Genomic DNA, 20,000 nt, shown 5'->3' with positions numbered 1-20,000 from the left:
CGTGGTTAAGAGGGGAGGAGTATATTGACAGCTGGAAATCACCAAGTCAAGTATTTAATACATATATATATATATATATATATATGTATATATATATATACATACATCCTGAAAATATGCAAACAAAGCTGTGTTTAGATAATTGATACTTCAAACTTGCATAAATAAATCTTAAGGAATATAACATAACTTGGCTTCTGAGAGCTTCAAAATGTAATGAATAAAATGCTAAAGTTGTTGATAAACAAGCAATTATTTTAATAATTAAATATGGTCATTTTAAATGAATTATAATGATAATTTAAAATTAATTATTTCAAATATGTTTATTTTAATGTATAATTCTATAGCTGGATGTAATAAGGAGTCAGAAAAAATACAAATAAAAATACAATTAATTTTGATGTTTTTAGCAAAATATAGTAAAAATGTATTTAGTTATTTAAAAAAAAATTAATAAATATATTTATTTTTAGGTAAGATAAACATAATAATACAATTTGTCTCTAGTCTGGATGATTTAGTTCTTGTCACCCTGTTGTCCTTCCGTCGTGAAAAAAGGCTGTCCTCACTCAGGTCCTCATGGAGCTGGAGGGGGCGTGGCCTCCAGCTCCGGCTGAAAATCGGGAGATTTTCGGGAGAATATTTGTCCCGGGAGGTTTTCGGGAGAGGCGCTGAATTTCGGGAGTCTCCCGGAAAATTCGGGAGGGTTGGCAAGTATGATGTAGGGCTCAACAAAAGACAAGACTGGCACATTCAACTTAATGGCAAAAACAACATCCTGATAACAGCAACACACCAATGGAAATAATCCAAACAATCTGGACCAGACATTACATTTTGAAAAGTACCGTATTTTCCGGACCATACGGCGCACCGGATTATAAGGCATTAAAAGGGGTCATCATTTTGTTTTACTAAATTGGAAAACCATTCCTTGTGGTCTACATAACATGCTGTGAAGGGGGGCGTGGTCTGCAGGCCTGCCGCGGAGCGGGGTGTGTAAGGACCGGCCTCGAAGCCAGCCGCAGGTGAGTGGATTGCCCAGAATCATTTTTGGTGATTTAACCCCCAATTCCAACCCTTGATGCTGAGTGCCAATGGGTCCCATTTATTTATAGTCTTTGATATGACTTGGTCGGGGTTTGATCTCACAACCTACCGATCTCAGGGCGGACACTCTAACCACTAGGCCACTGAGTAGGTTGTGTGGAGAATGCATATATGTTTAAGAGTTTTTTCTTTATTCATAGTCATGTTTGAAGCACCTAGTGTTTTTCCATTTGTACTCTTTCTGTGTTTGTATCTTATGTCCGCAAGTAAACTGTGTGCTTTACCTTGAATGTCGAAGGAATGTGGGAGTTGAAGTACTCCCTTTTATATCTTATCTGTAGTAGAACAATGAGCCTGTATTCCTTTCTGGAGAGGGTGGGGGCTTTCTTCGTATGCAAGAAGTTGTCTCTTCCGTTTGAATGTTAGACCATCCCGAGATGACGGTATGACTGTATTGATGTGGGCTGGTCTCCTGAAGCTTCAGTAAAACATGATAATATTCCTATTCTGTCTTGATGGTCCTTCTTACTCTGCATATATGTCATCTGAAATAATTTGGGATTGACCAGTGACTTTAATTCCCTGAGAGGGAATACTGGCCAGACGCAACAATTGCGATAGCCAGTCAGATCACGAGTTGTTGTCAGTAAGGCTTTCTAGCTAGCCTAAGGCAGATATACACTATATTGCCAAAAGTATTTGGCCACCCATCCAAATGATGAGAATCAGGTGTCCTAATCACAGGTGTATAAAATCAAGCACTTGGGCATGGAGACTGTTTCTACAAACATTTCTGAAAGAATGGGCCGTTCTCAGTGATTTCCAGCATGGAACTGTCATAGGATGCAAACCTGTGCAACAAATCTAGTCGTGAAATTTCCTCGCTCCTAAATATTCCAACGTCAACTTTATTATAAGAAAAGTGAAGAGTTTGGGAACAACAGCAAGTCAGCCACCAAGTGGTAGGCATCGTAAACTGGGGCTGGTTATCTAACAAGGAGGTCTATTACGGTCAGGAGGACCCACAAGAGGGAAACTTCACACATGCGATGGTGGTTCTTTGGTCAAAATGTTGCATTATGTTTTACAGATCATCTTCAAGCCGCCTTCTGACAGTCGCTTCAGGATGCGCTGTTTTGTGGGCGGTCTTATTTACGTAGCTCACCTTCGACGGAGTCTTCTCCCCGTCATCTTTGTTGTCGCGGTGTAGCGTGCAAGGACGGGGGTGGAAGAAGTGTCAAAAAATGGAGCTAACTGTTTTAATGACATTCAGACTTTACTTCAATCAATAACGAAGCAGCATCTCCTCATCCGTGGCTCACTAGTGCAACAACAACAAGGCCCGAAATGCGTCCCGTGAAAAAATGTCCGACCGGAACTCTCTACTAACTAAAGTTCCTTGGGTGAATAATGTAAACTCACTACACCGGTATGTTTTAGCGCTTTCATGGCGAGTTTACTGACAGATATAAGTAAGAACTTTACACTACTTTATATTAGAAATGGCAACAGTGGAGGATGAATGTCACATAAAAAAAGCTTATCGACTACAAAAGCGGACGCGCGCAAATTTTCAGGACTTATGCAGATCCCAAATACACATCAGCAGGTATCAGAGGGTAAGAAAAGTTGCTTTTGCATAATATTGCGTAACAAAACGCCAGATAATATGTCTTACCTTATACACACACCATAATAATACTCCTATGTTGAAGCACAGTACAATCCATCACGCGGTGTGGCTTTGTAGCTTACCAAAGTCCTACTAAAACATTTTGATGGATTTTTGAGCGCCGTGTGTAATGTTCTATGTTTTCAATGGAACATATACAATCGTTTACTAGAGTCATATTGCAGTCAACACGTATCTCTTAGGTGTGACTGCCATCTACTGGTCACACTTATCATTACACAGTGTACCAAATAAAATAGCTTCTAGGCCGGTAAGCACAACCAAAATTATTCTGTACATTAGGTGCACTGTCGAGTTTAAAAAAAATGAAAGGATTTTAAGTGCGCCTTATAGTCCGAAAAATACGGTAGATATTGTTATTAACCCTTGTGTAATGTTCATATTGTTGTTACTCAGCCAGCGTTTGTGGGCCTGGTGGACCCGTTGCATTTTGTGGCTTTTAATGCCTCACAATCAAACACTTTTATGTTAAAATACTGAACAGATGTTTACCTTATCCCAATAAACATCTGTTCAGTATTTTAACATAAAAATGTTTGATTGTGAGGCATTAAAAGCCACAAAATGCAACGGGTCCATCAGACCCACAAACGCTGGCTGAGTAACAACAATATGAACGTTGCACGGAAAATTTCTCTGCCAATTTCTGCATCCCACAGGGATTCTTCTTTTGTGTTTCTGCACCTGCGGTTCCCACACAAGGTTGCAACATTGTTTGTCAACACTGTCTGCTCTCATTTTCTCGCACATTTGACCCTCTGATGTTCTGTGTACCTACACTCTGTCCTCCTCCTGTCTAGGCCTGCTGTGTGTGTGTGTGTGTGTGTGTGTGTGTGTGTGTGTGTGTGTGTGTGTGTGTGTGTGTGTGTGTGTGTGTGTGTGTGTGTGGTACACAGAACATCAATTTCCACACTTCTATCAGCCCGTGGACCCGGACATCTTATATGTAATAGAAATGTGTAGGGGGGGTGTATGGTGTGTGTGGTCATTAAATATGTATTCTGATATATGTTCTTCACAGAAAATGAGCCAAAGTCAGTGAGTCTCAGTTTGAAAAATTAATTAATTGTATCATTTTTCTTTTAATAAAAATTAAAACGGGTCCCACAGACCCGAACACCACACAAGGGTTAACACAAGGGTTAAACAATTTACATTTATTAACGCATGGACACACACAAACGTACCGAAAATTGCTACAGTTGAGTACGGTTATCTATTCCCAGGTTTTGGGAATTGGTACCGTACCGGCTCAAATGCGAAATCCCCAGTAGCCACAGTATTAGGAGGGGGGGAGGAGCAAGCCAACGTTGCTTAATCCTTGTGTGGTGTTCGGGTCTGTGGGACCCGTTTTCATTTTTTATTAAAAGAAAAATGATACAATTAATTAATTTTTCAAACTGAGACTCACTGACTTTGGCTCATTTTCTGTGAAGAACATATATCAGAATACATATTTAATGACCACACACCATACACATTTCTATTACATATAAGATGTCCGGGTCCACTGGACCCGGGGCTAATAGAAGTGTGGAAATTGATGTTCTGTGTACCACACACACACACACACACACACACACACACACACAGCAGGCCTAGACAGGAGGAGGACAGAGTGTAGGTACACAGAACATCAGGGGGGCAAATGTGCGAGAAAATGAGAGCAGACAGTGTTGACAAGCAATGTTGCAACCCGCACATCTTATATGTAATAGAAATGTGTATGGTGTGTGGTCATTAAATATGTATTCTGATATATGTTCTTCATAGAAAATGAGCCAAAGTCAGTGAGTCTCAGTTTGAAAAATTAATTAATTGTATCATTTTTCTTTTAATAAAAATTAAAACGGGTCCCACAGACCCGAACACCACACAAGGGTTAACACAAGGGTTAAACAATTTACATTTATTAACGCATGGACACACACAAACGTACTGAAAATTGCTACAGTTGAGTACGGTTATCAATTCCCAGGTTTTGGGAATTGGTACCGTATCGGCTCAAATGCGAAATCCCCAGTTGCCAGAGTATTGGGGGGGGGGCAGCCGACGTTGCTTGAATCGAAACATTCTCTGCATTCGGTACGGTACCAGTTCCCAAAACCTGGGAATCGATTACCGTACTCAACTGTAGCAATTTTCGGTACATTTGTGTGTGTTCATGCGTTAATAAATATAAATTATTTAATAATAATATCTACCGTATTTTTCGGACTATAAGGCGCACTTAAAATCCTTTCATTTTCTCAAAACTTGACAGTGCGCCTTATAACCCGGTGCAAATAATATACAGAATAATTTTGGTTGTGCTTACCGGCCTCGAAGCTATTTTATTTGGTACATAGTGTAATAAGTGTGACCAGTATATGGCAGTCACACATAAGAGATACGTGTAGACTGCAATATGACTCAAGTAAATGACACCAACATTCTATATGTTCCTTTTGAAAATATAGAACATTACACACGGCGCTCAACCAAAAGGACGCCTTTGGTTCTTCTCTGTTGTCAGAAGGAGCACGGAAGACAAGTTAGGAAAGAAAACCTACTCAGCAGCCTTGTGGTTATTAGAGTGTCCGCCCTGAGACCGGTAGGTCGAGTCATACCAAAGACTATAAAAATGGAAGCCATAACCTCCCTGCTTGACACTCAGCATCAAGGGTTGGAATTGGGGGTTAAATCACCAAAAATTATTCCCGGGCGCGGCCACCGCTGCTGCTCACTGCTCCAAGGGCGATGAGTCAAATGCAGAGAATAATTTCGCCACACCTAGTGTGTGTGCGACTATCATTGGTACTTTAACTTTAGCTTGAAAAGAAGACGAGCCAGGATGTGTTTCTGTGCGCCTCCGACGTCTTGGCAGCCGGCAGCGTCTAAAGCCAATAAGCAAAGATCCTCCATAAAGACAGAAGGCTAATGATGAAATATTGATCCTCACTCTCGCTCCAAAAAAAACAAAAAAAAAAACAATATTTATTTACCTTGCTTCATCTGTCTTTATGAAGACTTCTCTGCGGATGTTAACTTTGCATTTGCATAAGTAATAAAAAGCACAAGCTTGACTTGATTAAGAGCATCTTTGTCCTCACTCATCAAATCAAGTGTCGCCTTAAAAGCGCTGGCGTTTGGAACGCGTTTGCAAATCAAGCAGGGAACAAAAAAAAAACATCAAATTCAAAGAGCCTTTGGTGCATTAATAGAAGGAGCTTTTAGACACTCAAAGACTAAGAATTGCCTTTTTTTGTGTGTGTGTGTGTACGTGTCGCTGCACTTACAGGCTGCAGGTCACTCATGCTGATGGGAAGCTCTCTGAGGGTCAGCAGCAGGTCCAGCTGTGTGCTCAGGTACGGGATGTCGCACATCTGCAACACACCAAAGACTGTCAGGTACGTCCATGTCACGTTCAAACACTGATGACATCTATTGAACAAGACAAGAGGCAAAGAATCAAACAGATGCACAACTCAATCTGGACTCAATATTGAGGAGAAAACGTGTCGACCTGTAACCCCTTACAGTGTCACCCAGAGGTGTGGACTCGAGTCACATGACTTGGACTCGAGTCAGACTCGAGTCATGAATTTGATGACTTTAGACTCGACTTGACAAAATGTAAAAAGACTTGCAACTCGACTTAGACTTTAACATCAATGACTTGTGACTTCACTTGGACTTGAGCCTTTTGAATTGACATGACTTGACATGACTTGCTACTTTCCCCAAAACCCAAAGATGAAAAAGTTATTCGGGAGCGCTCCGTATTTTTCATTGTGTACTTGTCTATCAGCGTTGCGTGTGTCAGCTGGTGTGGTCTCAGTACAACAGCCAATCAAATTAGATCTACTTTGTTTTCATCACACAGCATTCATCCAATCAAATTGCAGGACAACCAACGAAGAAGACATGTCCAAACCACACGCCAGTGAACAAAAAATGATACCTAAAATAATTTTGTTTGGGTATAAAAATTACGAGGTGGTCAACACAAAACGGTTTGCAGTATGCAACACATGCGGTTCGAAAATTACTGATGGAGAGGCAACAACTTCCAACTTCATCCGGCATTTGAAGTTGCACAAAGAACGGTAAGTTTTGAATGTAAGATAACGTTTATTGGCTAAGTAACGTGACTTTTATTTGCTGTGTAGTTAAATCAGTGAGGCTGTAAACTCACTGCTAACGTTATAACGTTATTGCAAACACGGGAATCTGTTGCAGTTCACTACCTTATTCATACTTTTTGTTCAGTGATTTTTTTCAAGCAGGGTTACGTTAGTCAATATATCACACGTAACGTTAGACGGCGGTCAGCAGCACCGCGTATTTTAGCCACCTAAAAAAAGACAAAAATAGTAAAATAAAGGTCAGTTAAAATGTATACTATATTATGAATATGTGTACCGTTTTAGCTAGCTTTCTGACATACTGTTGGTTGTTTACCTCAGTGGTCCCCAACCACCGGGCCGCGGCCCGGTACTGGTCCGTGGATCGATTGGTATCGGGCCGCACAAGAAATAATTTTTTTTTTTTTTTTTTTTTAATTAAATCAACATAAAAAACACAAGATACACTTACAAGTAGTGCACCAACCCAAAACAACTCTCTCCCCCTTTTGTTCTGGGCATTGAACATGAAGACTCTTCCTTCACTGTTCCGAGTGGCCATGAGAGTCTTGGCAGTGCCTGCCTCCAGTGCTCCAGTGGAGCGAGTTTTCAGCCATGGTGGCATCATACTACGCCCCCATCGTGCACAAATGACTGACAGACTCTTGGCTAATTTGGTCTTTTGCAAATGCAATGCAGCATAGGGCCCTGACATATAAAAAGTACAACTTTTTTGTTATGTTCACGTATATGTCATGTTTTTTCAATGTTAACACTTTTGTACAAATAAGTACATTTGCACTTTATTTTTCAATGTGTTTGTTCTGTAAAGGAATGAGTTAATGTTTAAAATGACTGGTTAATAGTGCTATTATAAAGTGCAATGTCAGCACAATTTTATTTCCTGCAATTTAAAATGCACTTGTTTTAATAAATAAATACAGCGCTTGAAAAGCATACACAATCTGTGTTAATATATTAGTCTGTGGTTAAAAGGACTTGAAAGGACTCGAAACTCAAAATGCAGGACTTAGGACTTGACTTGAGACTTTCCAGTCTTGACTTTGGACTTGACTCGGGGCTTGCCTGTCTTGACTCGGGACTTGACTCGGACTTGAGGGCAAAGACTTGAGACTTACTTGTGACTTGCAAAACAATGACTTGGTCCCACTTCTGGTGTCACCCACGCTCCTCCTTCTTTATTTGACTTTCTCCCCCCACCTGACCACAGCTGCTTCCAGAGGGAAGTGGGTCGTAAACAGCGTTGCCTTTGGTTACCGAACAGTTCAAAAGAAGAGGTTCGTAAAATAGTTCAAAAAGAGTTCCATTAAATAGTTCGTAAAATACATCAAAAAGAGTTTGTGTGGAAATTGGGCAGATCTTGCCATCTGTCCGCTTTGAAGTCACGGTGGAGTTTTACGAGCCTTCCTCCTGGTAGGACCCCAAAGACAGCTCCCGTCCCCCTGCCGGGAACTCAATGTAATACAAAGCTTTTGTGATCATTTAGAAACAGTTATTCTAACGGTCGTTAACCGTGTCATTTGCGTGCCGTGCCACGAGTTGCAGTGGTGTTGCAGGCCTAACATGATCATAATTAAAGATCAAATCCTTTTTTTATGTACTTTCCCTAAATATCTAAAAGTATTCATATTCTCCTGTAAGTGAACGGACGCAAACATTTGATAAAGTTAAGTTAAAGTACCAATGTGGTTAGAGTGTCCACCCTGAAATGGGTAGGTTGTGAGTTCAAACCCCGGCCGAGTCATACCAAAGACTATAAAAAATGGGAGCCGTTACCTCCCTGCTTGGCACTCAGCATCAAGGGTTGGAATTGGGGGTTAAATCACCAATAATGATTCCCGGGCGTGGCTGCCGCTCACTGCTCCCCTCACCTCCCAGGGGGTGATCAAGGGTGATGGGTCAAATGCAGAGAATAAGTACCAATGATTGTCACACACACACACACACACAAGGTGTGGTGAAATTTGCATTTGACCCATCCCATTGTTCACCCCCTGGGAGGTGAGGGGAGCAGTGGGCAGCAGCGGTGGCTGCGCCCGGAAATCATTTTTGGTGATTTAACCCCCAATTCCAACCCTTGATGCTGAGTGCCAATGGGTCCCATTTATTTATAGTCTTTGGTATGACTTGGTCGGGGTTTGAACTCACAACCTACCGATCTCAGGGCGGACACTCTACCCACTAGGCCACTGAGTAGGTTGTGTGGAGAATGCATATATGTTTAAGAGTTTTTTCTTTATTCATAGTCATGTTTGAAGCACCTAGTGTTTTTCCATTTGTACTCTTTCTGTGTTTGTATCTTATGTCCGCAAGTAAACTTTGTGCTTTACCTTGGAGGTCGAAGGAATGTGGGAGTTGGAGTACTCCCTTTTATATCTTATCTGTAGTAGAACAATGAGCCTGTATTCCTTTCTGGAGAGGGTGGGGGCTTTCTTCGTATGCAAGTAGTTGTCTCTTCCGTTTGAATGTTAGACCATCCCGAGATGACGGTATGACTGTATTGATGTGGGCTGGTCTCCTGAAGCTTTAGTAAAACATGATAATATTCCTATTCTGTCTTGATGGTCCTTCTTGCTCTGCATATATGTCATCTGAAAGAATTTGGGATTGACCAGTGACTTTAATTCCCTGAGAGGGAATACTGGCCAGACGCAACAATTGCGATAGCCAGTCAGATCACGAGTTGTTGTCAGTAAGGCCTTCTAGCTAGCCTAAGGCAGATATACACTATATTGCCAAAAGTATTTGGCCACCCATCCAAATGATGAGAATCAGGTGTCCTAATCACAGGTGTATAAAATCAAGCACTTAGGCATGGAGACTGTTTCTACAAAAATTTCTGAAAGAATGGGCCGTTCTCAGTGATTTCCAGCGTGGAACTGTCATAGGATGCAAACCTGTGCAACAAATCTAGCCGTGAAATTTCCTCGCCCCTAAATATTCCAACGTCAACTTTATTATAAGAAAAGTGAAGAGTTTGGGAACAACAGCAAGTCAGCCACCAAGTGGTAGGCATCGTAAACTGACAGAGAGGTCAGCATAGTGCAAAGACTTTCTGCACAATCAGTTGCTACAGAGCTCCAAACTTCATGTGACCTTCCAATTAGCCCACGTACAGTACGCAGAGAGCTTCATGGAATGGGTTCCCATGGCCGAGCAGCTGTATCTAAGCCATACATCACCAAGTTCAATGCAAAGCGGGGTATTGGTATCAGGAAAACCCTAATTCCTAGTACATTACTTACATTATTAACACTTTTAAGGACGCAATAAAAAAAAAAAGATATAAAAACTGGACAGCAGTTATCAGAACTAGGTCATTTTTAAATGTTGCAAAAAAATTAATTTATTATAAATAAAATAAAACAATTATTAACACACACTGAAAACTGGTTTGTAAGTACCGCTATCGATTCCCAGGTACCAGGAATTGGTACCGTATCGGTTCAAATGTGAACGGTATCCATCCCTACTTTTGGCCTGGCTTGTAAATGACAAAACTTGTGTTTTCACATGAACGTTTCCTGTTTTTCTGGGTTGTTGTCATGCTAATGCAGCCGTAAAATCCACTAATAATAGCGACGAAGACCCAAAAATTGAGGATTTATTTAAAAAAGCGAGCCTGCTGTTCATCCCCCATCATCAATTACATGCTCCAGCTTTAGCAGGATGTTCCACCTTCTCATCTTTTCTTTTTTTTTTAAAGCACTGGGTCTTTGTGGAATATTCCGATGTTTGCTTTAAAGGCGGCAGTGATTGGAATGTTTTATTCGCGCTGACAGCCCGCGGCTCGTCACAGGTCACATTTGCCTGCAGGGAAGATTCCTGAGGCGACGCCGCCCTCATCTTGAATATTAAAGCCCTCACGTTTGGCGCCATGAAAGACATTGTGGGATGTTTGCGCGCGCCAAGGCTTCTCACCCCCTCCGGTGCACACATGAACAAAGGATGTTGAGGTCAGATGGTAAGTGGATGTGTGGTAAGGAGAAGGAGAAAGGCGTTCTACCTCCATCATGTACTGGTCCACGATGTGCAGCTCGCTCACGACTCCTTTGTAGGATTGATACATCTCCACGTCCTCCTCCGTGGGAACGTACCTGTCAATCATCACCATCACAATTAGCAGTCCGACACCTTTGTCACACCGTGTGTGGTGTGACATCCATCTCCACCGCCGTGTCATCCACACGCTCAGTCATATTCCACATTTTTACCAAACACTTCTTTAAATCGTACCTTTGAAATTCAACCCAAGTCTGGGTTGAATGCCTAATAATAAACTGGTCAGTTTATTAGTTATTTTGGTAGGTAAGTAGTTGTTAGCTTGTTCGTAAATAGAGAAAGTTACTTAAAAGAGTGCATGAAAACAGTAGTTAGTTGCTTTGAATAGTTGGTTACCCCAAGTTGACTCGTAAGCTAACTGTATCGGTCGTTTAGTTTTGCTGATTATTTTGCTGCTTTGTCAGATAGTTGGTGTGTTTGTTATTCAGTTCACTTTTACCTTGAAAATCAATTTTTACCTTGAAAATAATTTTTTACCCTGAAAATCAACTTTTACCTTGAAAATCAACTTTTATATTGAAAATCAGTTTTTACCTTGAAAATCAACTTTTACCTTGAAAATCAGTTTTTACCTTGAAAATCAACTTTTACCTTGAAAATCAGTTTTTACCTTGAAAATCAGTTTTTACCTTGAAAATCAACTTTTACCTTGAAAATCAACTTCTACCTTGAAAATCAGTTTTTACCTTGAAAATCAGTTTTTGACCTTGAAAATCAACTTTTACCTTGAAAATATTTTTTTTACCTTGAAAATCAACTTTTACCTTGAAAATATTTTTTTTACATTGAAAAATAACTTTTACCTTGAAAATAATTTTTCACCTTGAAAATCAACTTTTACCTTAAATAATTTTTTACCTTGAAAATCAACTTTTATATTGAAAATCAGTTTTTACCTTGAAAGTCAACTTTTACCTTGAAAATCAGTTTTTTACCTTGAAAATCAACTTTTACCTTGAAAATAATTTTTTACCTTGAAAATAATTTTTTACCTTAAAAATCAACTTTTATCTTGAAAATCATTTTTTACCTTGAAAATCAACTTTTACCTTGAAAATCATTTTTTTTACCTTGAAAATCAACTTTTACCTTGAAAATAAATTTTCACTTTGAAAATCAACTTTTACCTTGAAAATCATTTTTTTACCTTGAAAATCAACTTTTACCTTGAAAATCATTTTTCACTTTGAAAATCAACTTTTACCTTGAAAATCATTTTTTACCTTGAAAATCAACTTTTACCTTGAAAATCAGTTTTTACCTTGAAAATCAACTTTTACCTTGAAAATCTGTTTTTTACCTTGAAAATCAGTTTTACCTTGAAAATCAACTTTTACCTTGAAAATCAGTTTTTTACCTTGAAAATCAGTTTTTACCTTGAAAATCAACTTTTTACCTTGAAAATCAACTTTTACCTTGAAAATCTGTTTTTTACCTTGAAAATCAACTTTTACCTTGAAAATCAGTTTTTACCTTGAAAATCAGTTTTTACCTTGAAAATCAACTTTTACCTTGAAAATCAGTTTTTACCTTGAAAATCAGTTTTTACCTTGAAAATCAACTTTTACCTTGAAAATCATTTTTTAACTTGAAAATCAACTTTTACCTTGAAAATAATTTTTCACTTTGAAAATCAACTTTTACCTTGAAAATCATTTTTCACTTTGAAAATCAACTTTTACCTTGAAAATAATTTTTTACCTTGAAAATCAACTTTTACCTTGAAAATCAGTTTTTACCTTGAAAATCAACTTTTACCTTGAAAATCTGTTTTTTACCTTGAAAATCAGTTTTACCTTGAAAATCAACTTTTACCTTGAAAATCAGTTTTTTACCTTGAAAATCAGTTTTTACCTTGAAAATCAACTTTTTACCTTGAAAATCAACTTTTACCTTGAAAATCTGTTTTTTACCTTGAAAATCAACTTTTACCTTGAAAATCATTTTTCACCTTGAAAATCAACTTTTACCTTGAAAATAATTTTTTACCTTGAAAATCAGTTTTTACCTTGAAAATCAACTTTTATCTTGAAAATCAGTTTTTACCTTGAAAATCAGTTTTTACCTTGAAAATCAACTTTTACCTTGAAAATCAACTTTTACCTTGAAAATCAAATTGTACCTTGAAAATCAGTATATTCAATATATCGCCCAGCCCTAATTGCAATGATACTGTTTCAGCAGCTTATGTGACCGTGTTAAAGGCAAACCCAGTTAACATAAACATAACTAATCCATAAGAACAAACATTGTTAGTATCATACTGTCAGTATGTATATGTAATCATAAAATATTGATTTATCATGCACCCCTCACTTCCGGCCATAAAACAATCCCCCCGCTGGACCCCCTTTATAGGAACTACATACCTCTCTCGGACCACCTCTTAAAAGGCACACACTTACTTACACACGCTCTGCTCTCATGAAACGTCTCTCAACTGCATATGCCAGATATTTGAGTTATAGGACACTTGCGTTTATATTGAACTTGGTTAAACATTGTCTGGTTTTGAAGCCAAGTGTCTCTAAATTGCAGTGATACGGATACTTTATTAATAAACATATAAAAGGTAAATGTACCAGATTGTAGCCAAGGGCTAATTTTCATCTGTAGTCATCATTTAAAGTAGATTTTTTTTAAAGAAACGCATCAATGTGCATTATATTTTTTAACATGCCTCAAAACAGCAGCTTGGAATTTGGGACATGCTCTCCCTGCGATAATCTTAATACCCACTACAACTATGGGAAATACTCTACTTTGACTTTCACAAAGTGCTTTATTTTTTATTATTTTTAAACATGCCTCAAAACAACAGCTACAAAAACAATGAAGGCACACAGCTTCAGTCCAGAGTATACTAGAGCGTACTTGCCAACCTTGACACCTCCCAATTCGGGAGAATAGTTGGGCGGGGTTTGGTGGTAGTGGGGAGTGTATATTGTAGCGTCCTGGAAGAGTTAGTGTTGCAAGGGCTTCTGGGTATTTGTTCTGTTGTGTTTATGTTGTGTTACGGTGCGGATGTTCTCTCGAAATGTGTTTGTCATTCTTGTTTGGTGTGGGTTCACAGTGTGGCGCATATTTGTAACAGTGTTAAAGTTGTTTATACGCCCATCCTCAGTGTGACCTGTATGGCTGTTGATCAACTATGTCTTGCATTCACTTATGTGTGTGTAAAAGCCGCATATATTATGTGACTGGGCCGGCACGCTGTTTGTATTTAGGAAAAGCGGACCCAATATTGTTGTTCGGGTGGAAATCAGGAGAAATTCGGGAGAATGGTTGCCCCGGAAGATTTTTCTTTATGAAACCGATACCGATAGTTTTTGATATTACATTTTAAAGCATTTATCGGCAGGCCGATATTATCGGACATTTCTAGTCTTCCTGTCCGTTGCGAGGTTGCGGACGTTATTGCGTTTTGTTTCTCCACGCGGTTGTTTGTGCCTCCCAGCGCCAGGCTCCAGCACACATGAATATTGCAGCACCTGTTAGGAGAGCTTCTTTTTGAGACCCTATTCCTCCGGCGCAGGCGGGGACATTTTAAAATATATATTATGTTTTCATAGAATAAATAAAGTCTGTGCGTTAGATCAGTGGTGCCCCCCCCCCCCACCCCCACCACCACGCGGTGAGTTAACTGTGAGTAAGGAGCCACTTTCACCGTGACCTTCCTGTAGGCATGTCGATGGCTTCCAACGCCGCAAATATCCACAGATAAAAATGTCATTAAAAAAGCCGTACTTCTGCTTTTTGGCATTAAAACTTTGCGAAACTCGACAAATGTAGCTTCTATTGCCGGCAACGTGATTTAGCAACTTAGATTTTTTTAATGTGCTTTCCACACAAACACCCGAGATGTTGTCGTAGCCATTGACATCTTATAAGTAGACATTGGCTGCTGTGACGCGAGAAATTTGGCCGCCATCTTGAAGTGGTGATGAGGAGTCGGCGAGCAGCCTAAACTGACAGTTGACAGGTAGAAAACAAAGATGCTAAACTGACAGTTGACAGGTAGAAAAAAAAGATGGTAAACTGACGGTTGGCACGTAGAAAACAAAGATGCTAAACTGACAGTTGACAGGTAGAAAACAAAGATGCTAAACTGACAGTTGACAGGTAGAAAAAAAAGATGGTAAACTGACGGTTGGCACGTAGAAAACAAAGATGCTAAACTGACAGTTGACAGGTAGAAAACAAAGATGCTAAACTGACCGTTGACAGGTAGAAAACAAAGATGCTAAACTGACAGTTGACAGGTAGAAAACAAAGATGCTAAACTGACAGTTGACAGGTAGAAAACAAAGATGCTAAACTGACAGTTGACAGGTAGAAAACAAAGATGCTAAACTGACAGTTGACGGGTAGAAAACACAGATGCTAAACTGACAGTTGACAGGTAGAAAACAAAGATGCTAAACTGACAGTTGACAGGTCGAAAACAAAGATACTAAACTGACAGTTGACAGGTAGAAAACAAAGATGCTAAACTGACAATTGACGGGTAGAAAACAAAGATGCTAATTTGACAGTTGACGGGTAGAAAACAAAGATGCTCAACTGACAGTTGACAGGTAGAAAACAAAGATGCTAAACTGACAGTTGACAGGTAGAAAACAAAGATGCTAAACTGACAGTTGACAGGTAGAAAACAAAGATGCTAAACTGACAGTTGACGGGTAGAAAACAAAGATGCTGAACTGACAGTTGACGGGTAGAAAACAAAGATGCTGAACTGACAGTTGACGGGTAGAAAACAAAGATGCTAAACTGACAGTTGACAGGTAGAAAACAAAGATGCTAAACTGACAGTTGACGGGTAGAAAACAAAGATGCTAAACTGACAGTTGACAGGTTGAAAACAAAGATACTAAACTGACAGTTGACAGGTAGAAAACAAAGATGCTAAACTGACAGTTGACAGGTAGAAAACAAAGATGCTCAACTGACGGCTGACATGTAGAAAACAAAGATGCTAAACTGACAGTCGACAGGTAGAAAACAAAGATGCTAAACTGACAGTTGACGGGTAGAAAACAAAGATGCTAAACTGACAGTTGACAGGTAGAAAACAAAGATGCTCAACTGACAGTTGACGGGTAGAAAACAAAGATGCTAAACTGACAGTTGACGGGTACAAAACAAAGATACTAAACCGACAATTGACAGGTAGAAAACAAAGATGCTAAACTGACAGTTGACAGGTTGAAAACAAAGATGCTAAACTGACGGTTGACAGGTAGAAAACAAAGATGCTAAACTGACAGTTGACGGGTAGAAAACAAAGATGCTAAACTGACGGTTGGCAGGTAGAAAACTAAGATGCTAAACTGACAGTTGACGGGTAGAAAACAAAGATGCTAAACTGACAGTTGACGGGTAGAAAACAAAGATGCTAAACTGACAGTTGACAGGTAGAAAACAATGATGCTAAACGGACAGTTGACATGTAGAAAACAAAAATGCTAAACTGACAGTTGACGGGTAGAAAACAAAGATGCTCAACTGACAGTTGACAGGTAGAAAACAAAGATGCTAAACTGACAGTTGACAGGTAGAAAACAAAGATGCTAAACTGACAGTTGACAGGTAGAAAACAAAGATGCTAAACTGACAGTTGACGGGTAGAAAACACAGATGCTAAACTGACAGTTGACAGGTAGAAAACAAAGATGCTAAACTGACAGTTGACAGGTCGAAAACAAAGATACTAAACTGACAGTTGACAGGTAGAAAACAAAGATGCTAAACTGACAATTGACGGGTAGAAAACAAAGATGCTAATTTGACAGTTGACGGGTAGAAAACAAAGATGCTAAACTGACAGTTGACAGGTAGAAAACAAAGATGCTCAACTGACGGTTGACATGTAGAAAACAAAAATGCTAAACTGACAGTTGACGGGTAGAAAACAAAGATGCTCAACTGACAGTTGACAGGTAGAAAACAAAGATGCTAAACTGACAGTTGACAGGTAGAAAACAAAGATGCTAAACTGACGGTTGACAGGTAGAAAACAAAGATGCTAAACTGACAGTTGACGGGTAGAAAACAAAGATGCTGAACTGACAGTTGACGGGTAGAAAACAAAGATGCTGAACTGACAGTTGACGGGTAGAAAACAAAGATGCTAAACTGACAGTTGACAGGTAGAAAACAAAGATGCTAAACTGACAGTTGACGGGTAGAAAACAAAGATGCTAAACTGACAGTTGACAGGTTGAAAACAAAGATACTAAACTGACAGTTGACAGGTAGAAAACAAAGATGCTAAACTGACGGTTGACAGGTAGAAACAAAGATGCTAAACTGACAGTTGACGGGTAGAAAACAAAGATGCTCAACTGACAGTTGACGGGTAGAAAACAAAGATGCTGAACTGACAGTTGACAGGTAGAAAACAAAGATGCTAAACTGACAGTTGACGGGTAGAAAACAAAGATGCTAAACTGACAGTTGACAGGTAGAAAACAATTATGCTAAACTGACAGTTGACGGGTAGAAAACAAAGATGCTAAACTGACAGTTGACAGGTAGAAAACAAAGATAATAAACTGACGGTTGGCACGTAGAAAACAAAGATGCTAAACTGACAGTTGACGGGTAGAAAACAAAGATGCTAAACTGACAGTTGACGGGTAGAAAACAAAGATGCTAAACTGACGGTTGACAGGTAGAAAACAAAGATGCTAAACCGACAGTTGACAGGTAGAAAACAAAGATGCTAAACTGACAGTTGACAGGTAGAAAACAAAGATGCTAAACCGACAGTTGACGGGTAGAAATGTTGGCAGCATGCCGGGACACGCCCCTGCTCGCGCTGGGCGCTCCACGCCCACGCAACGACGAAGCTGCAGGCAATCAGCAATCCGCACACCTGGAGCTCATCAAGACTGCAGCATAAAGATCAGTGGACCCTTGGAGCCTACGCCGGAACGTCGCTAACTCTTCGCAGTAAGCATCCCGTCTCTGGCTTCCCTCCCTTTAATCGATGAGGTGGCGACTTGTCGAGGCTGTACCCCGCCTACCACCCGAATGCAGCTGAAATAGGCTCCGGATGGATGGATGGATATGTAATTAACTTCTTTTTGCACTTGCTCTCTGCTTTGTTGAACTTTGCAGCCTGTTTCGGCAGCAAAAGTAGTCAACGCAACCTTATCAGCTTATCTGAACGATCGAGCTAATATTTATCTAAGATCTAAAAAAAAAAAAAAAAGTCACTTTTTAATGGCTCCCCTGTAAAATGCATGAGTGTTGAAGTAGGACACACCGCCGGTCAAAGGCTGGAATCCCGCCCCTCCACGTGGGCCGCGACTCGGCGAGGAAAGACTGCCAATGAAAGGCCTTGAAAAGTCCTACCTCCTCAGAGATGTAATGTGCTCCTCAGACAGGCCGCCGTCTTCCTCGTTAACGATGAACAGTTTGCCCTTCAGCTCCGCAGGCTGCACCGCGAAGCTTTTGAGGAAAATGTCTGCAAGAACAAAGACGAACCGTCGCGTGAGCTTCTGTTCTTGCAATTAAAAAGACAGAAGTGGTTGCTAAAAACACCTGAGAGAATTGGTTTTCGTACAAACCCCGTTTCCATATGAGTTGGGAAATTGTGTTAGATGCAAATATAAACGGAATACAATGATTTGCAAATCATTTTCAACCCATATTCAATTGAATATGCTACAAAGACAACATATTTGATGTTCAAACTGATAAAAACAATAACTTTAGAATTTGATGGCAGCAACACGTGACAAAGAAGTTGGGAAAGGTGGCAATAAATACTGATAAAGTTGAGGAATGCTCATCAAACACTTATTTGGAACATCCCACAGGTGTGCAGGCTAATTGGGAACAGGTGGGTGCCATGATTGGGTATAAAAGTAGATTCCATGAAATGCTCAGTCATTCACAAACAAGGATGGAGCGAGGGTCACCACTTTGTCAACAAATGCGTGAGCAAACAGTTTAAGAACAACATTTCTCAACCAGCTATTGCAAGGAATTTAGGGATTTCACCATCTACGCTCCGTAATATCATCAAAGGGTTCAGAGAATCTGGAGAAATCACTGCACGTAAGCAGCTAAGCCCGTGACCTTCCATCCCTCAGGCTGTACTGCATCAACAAGCGACATCAGTGTGTAAAGGATATCACCACATGGGCTCAGGAACACTTCAAAAACCCACCGTCACTAACTACAGTTGGTCGCTACATCTGTAAGTGCAAGTTAAAACTCTCCTATGCAAGGCGAAAACCGTTTATCAACAACACCCAGAAACGCCGTCGGCTTCGCTGGGCCTGAGCTCATCTAAGATGGACTGATACAAAGCGGAAAAGTGTTCTGTGGTCTGACGAGTCCACATTTCAAATTGTTTTTGGAAACTGTGGACGTCGTGTCCTCCGGACCAAAGAGGAAAAGAACCATCCGGATTGTTCTAGGCGCAAAGTGTAAAAGCCAGCATTTGTGATGGTATGGGGGTGTATTAGTGCCCAAGACATGGGTAACTTACACATCTGTGAAGGCGCCATTAATGCTGAAAGGTACACACAGGTTTTGGAGCAACATATGTTGCCGTCCAAGCAACGTTACCATGGACGCCCCTGCTTATTTCAGCAAGACAATGCCAAGCCACGTGGCTTCATAGTAAAAGAGTGCGGGTACTAGACTGGCCTGCCTGTAGTCCAGACCTGTCTCCCATTGAAAATGTGTGGCGCATTATGAAGCCTAAAATAGCACAACGGAGACCCCCGGACTGTTGAACAACTTAAGCTGTACATCAAGCAAGAATGGGAAAAAATTCCACCTGAGAAGCTTCAAAAATGTGTCTCCTCAGTTCCCAAATGTTTACTGAGTGTTGTTAAAAGGAAAGGCCATGTAACACAGTGGTGAACATGCCCTTTCCTAACTACTTTGGCACGTGTTGCAGCCATGAAATTCTAAGTTAATTATTATTTGCAAAAAAAAAAAAAAGTTTATGAGTTTGAACATCAAATATGTTGTCTTTGTAGCATATTCAACTGAATATGGGTTGAAAATGATTTGCAAATCATTGTATTTCGTTTATATTT

At 39.9% G+C, this 20,000-nt stretch overlaps 1 protein-coding gene across 2 annotated transcripts in view; it reads right to left on the bottom strand.

Annotated features, from left to right (window-relative positions):
* Positions 1-20,000, bottom strand: part of LOC133572346 (uncharacterized) — a 90,524-nt gene that overhangs the window by 34,733 nt on the left and 35,791 nt on the right. For both annotated transcript variants that reach the window (XM_061925285.1, XM_061925292.1), the window contains exons 9-11: positions 18,298-18,409; positions 10,880-10,970; positions 6,025-6,111 (exon numbers count right to left, since the gene is read on the bottom strand). In XM_061925285.1, coding sequence (XP_061781269.1) covers positions 6,025-6,111; positions 10,880-10,970; positions 18,298-18,409 — 290 coding nt within the window. The remainder of the gene's footprint in view (positions 1-6,024; positions 6,112-10,879; positions 10,971-18,297; positions 18,410-20,000) is intronic.

Source organism: Nerophis lumbriciformis, linkage group LG01 (genome assembly GCF_033978685.3).
Source record: "Nerophis lumbriciformis linkage group LG01, RoL_Nlum_v2.1, whole genome shotgun sequence".
NCBI classification, from domain to species: Eukaryota; Metazoa; Chordata; class Actinopteri; order Syngnathiformes; family Syngnathidae; genus Nerophis; species Nerophis lumbriciformis.
Note: the sequence above shows the minus strand (reverse complement) of the source record. Positions and strands in the feature narration are given on the sequence as shown.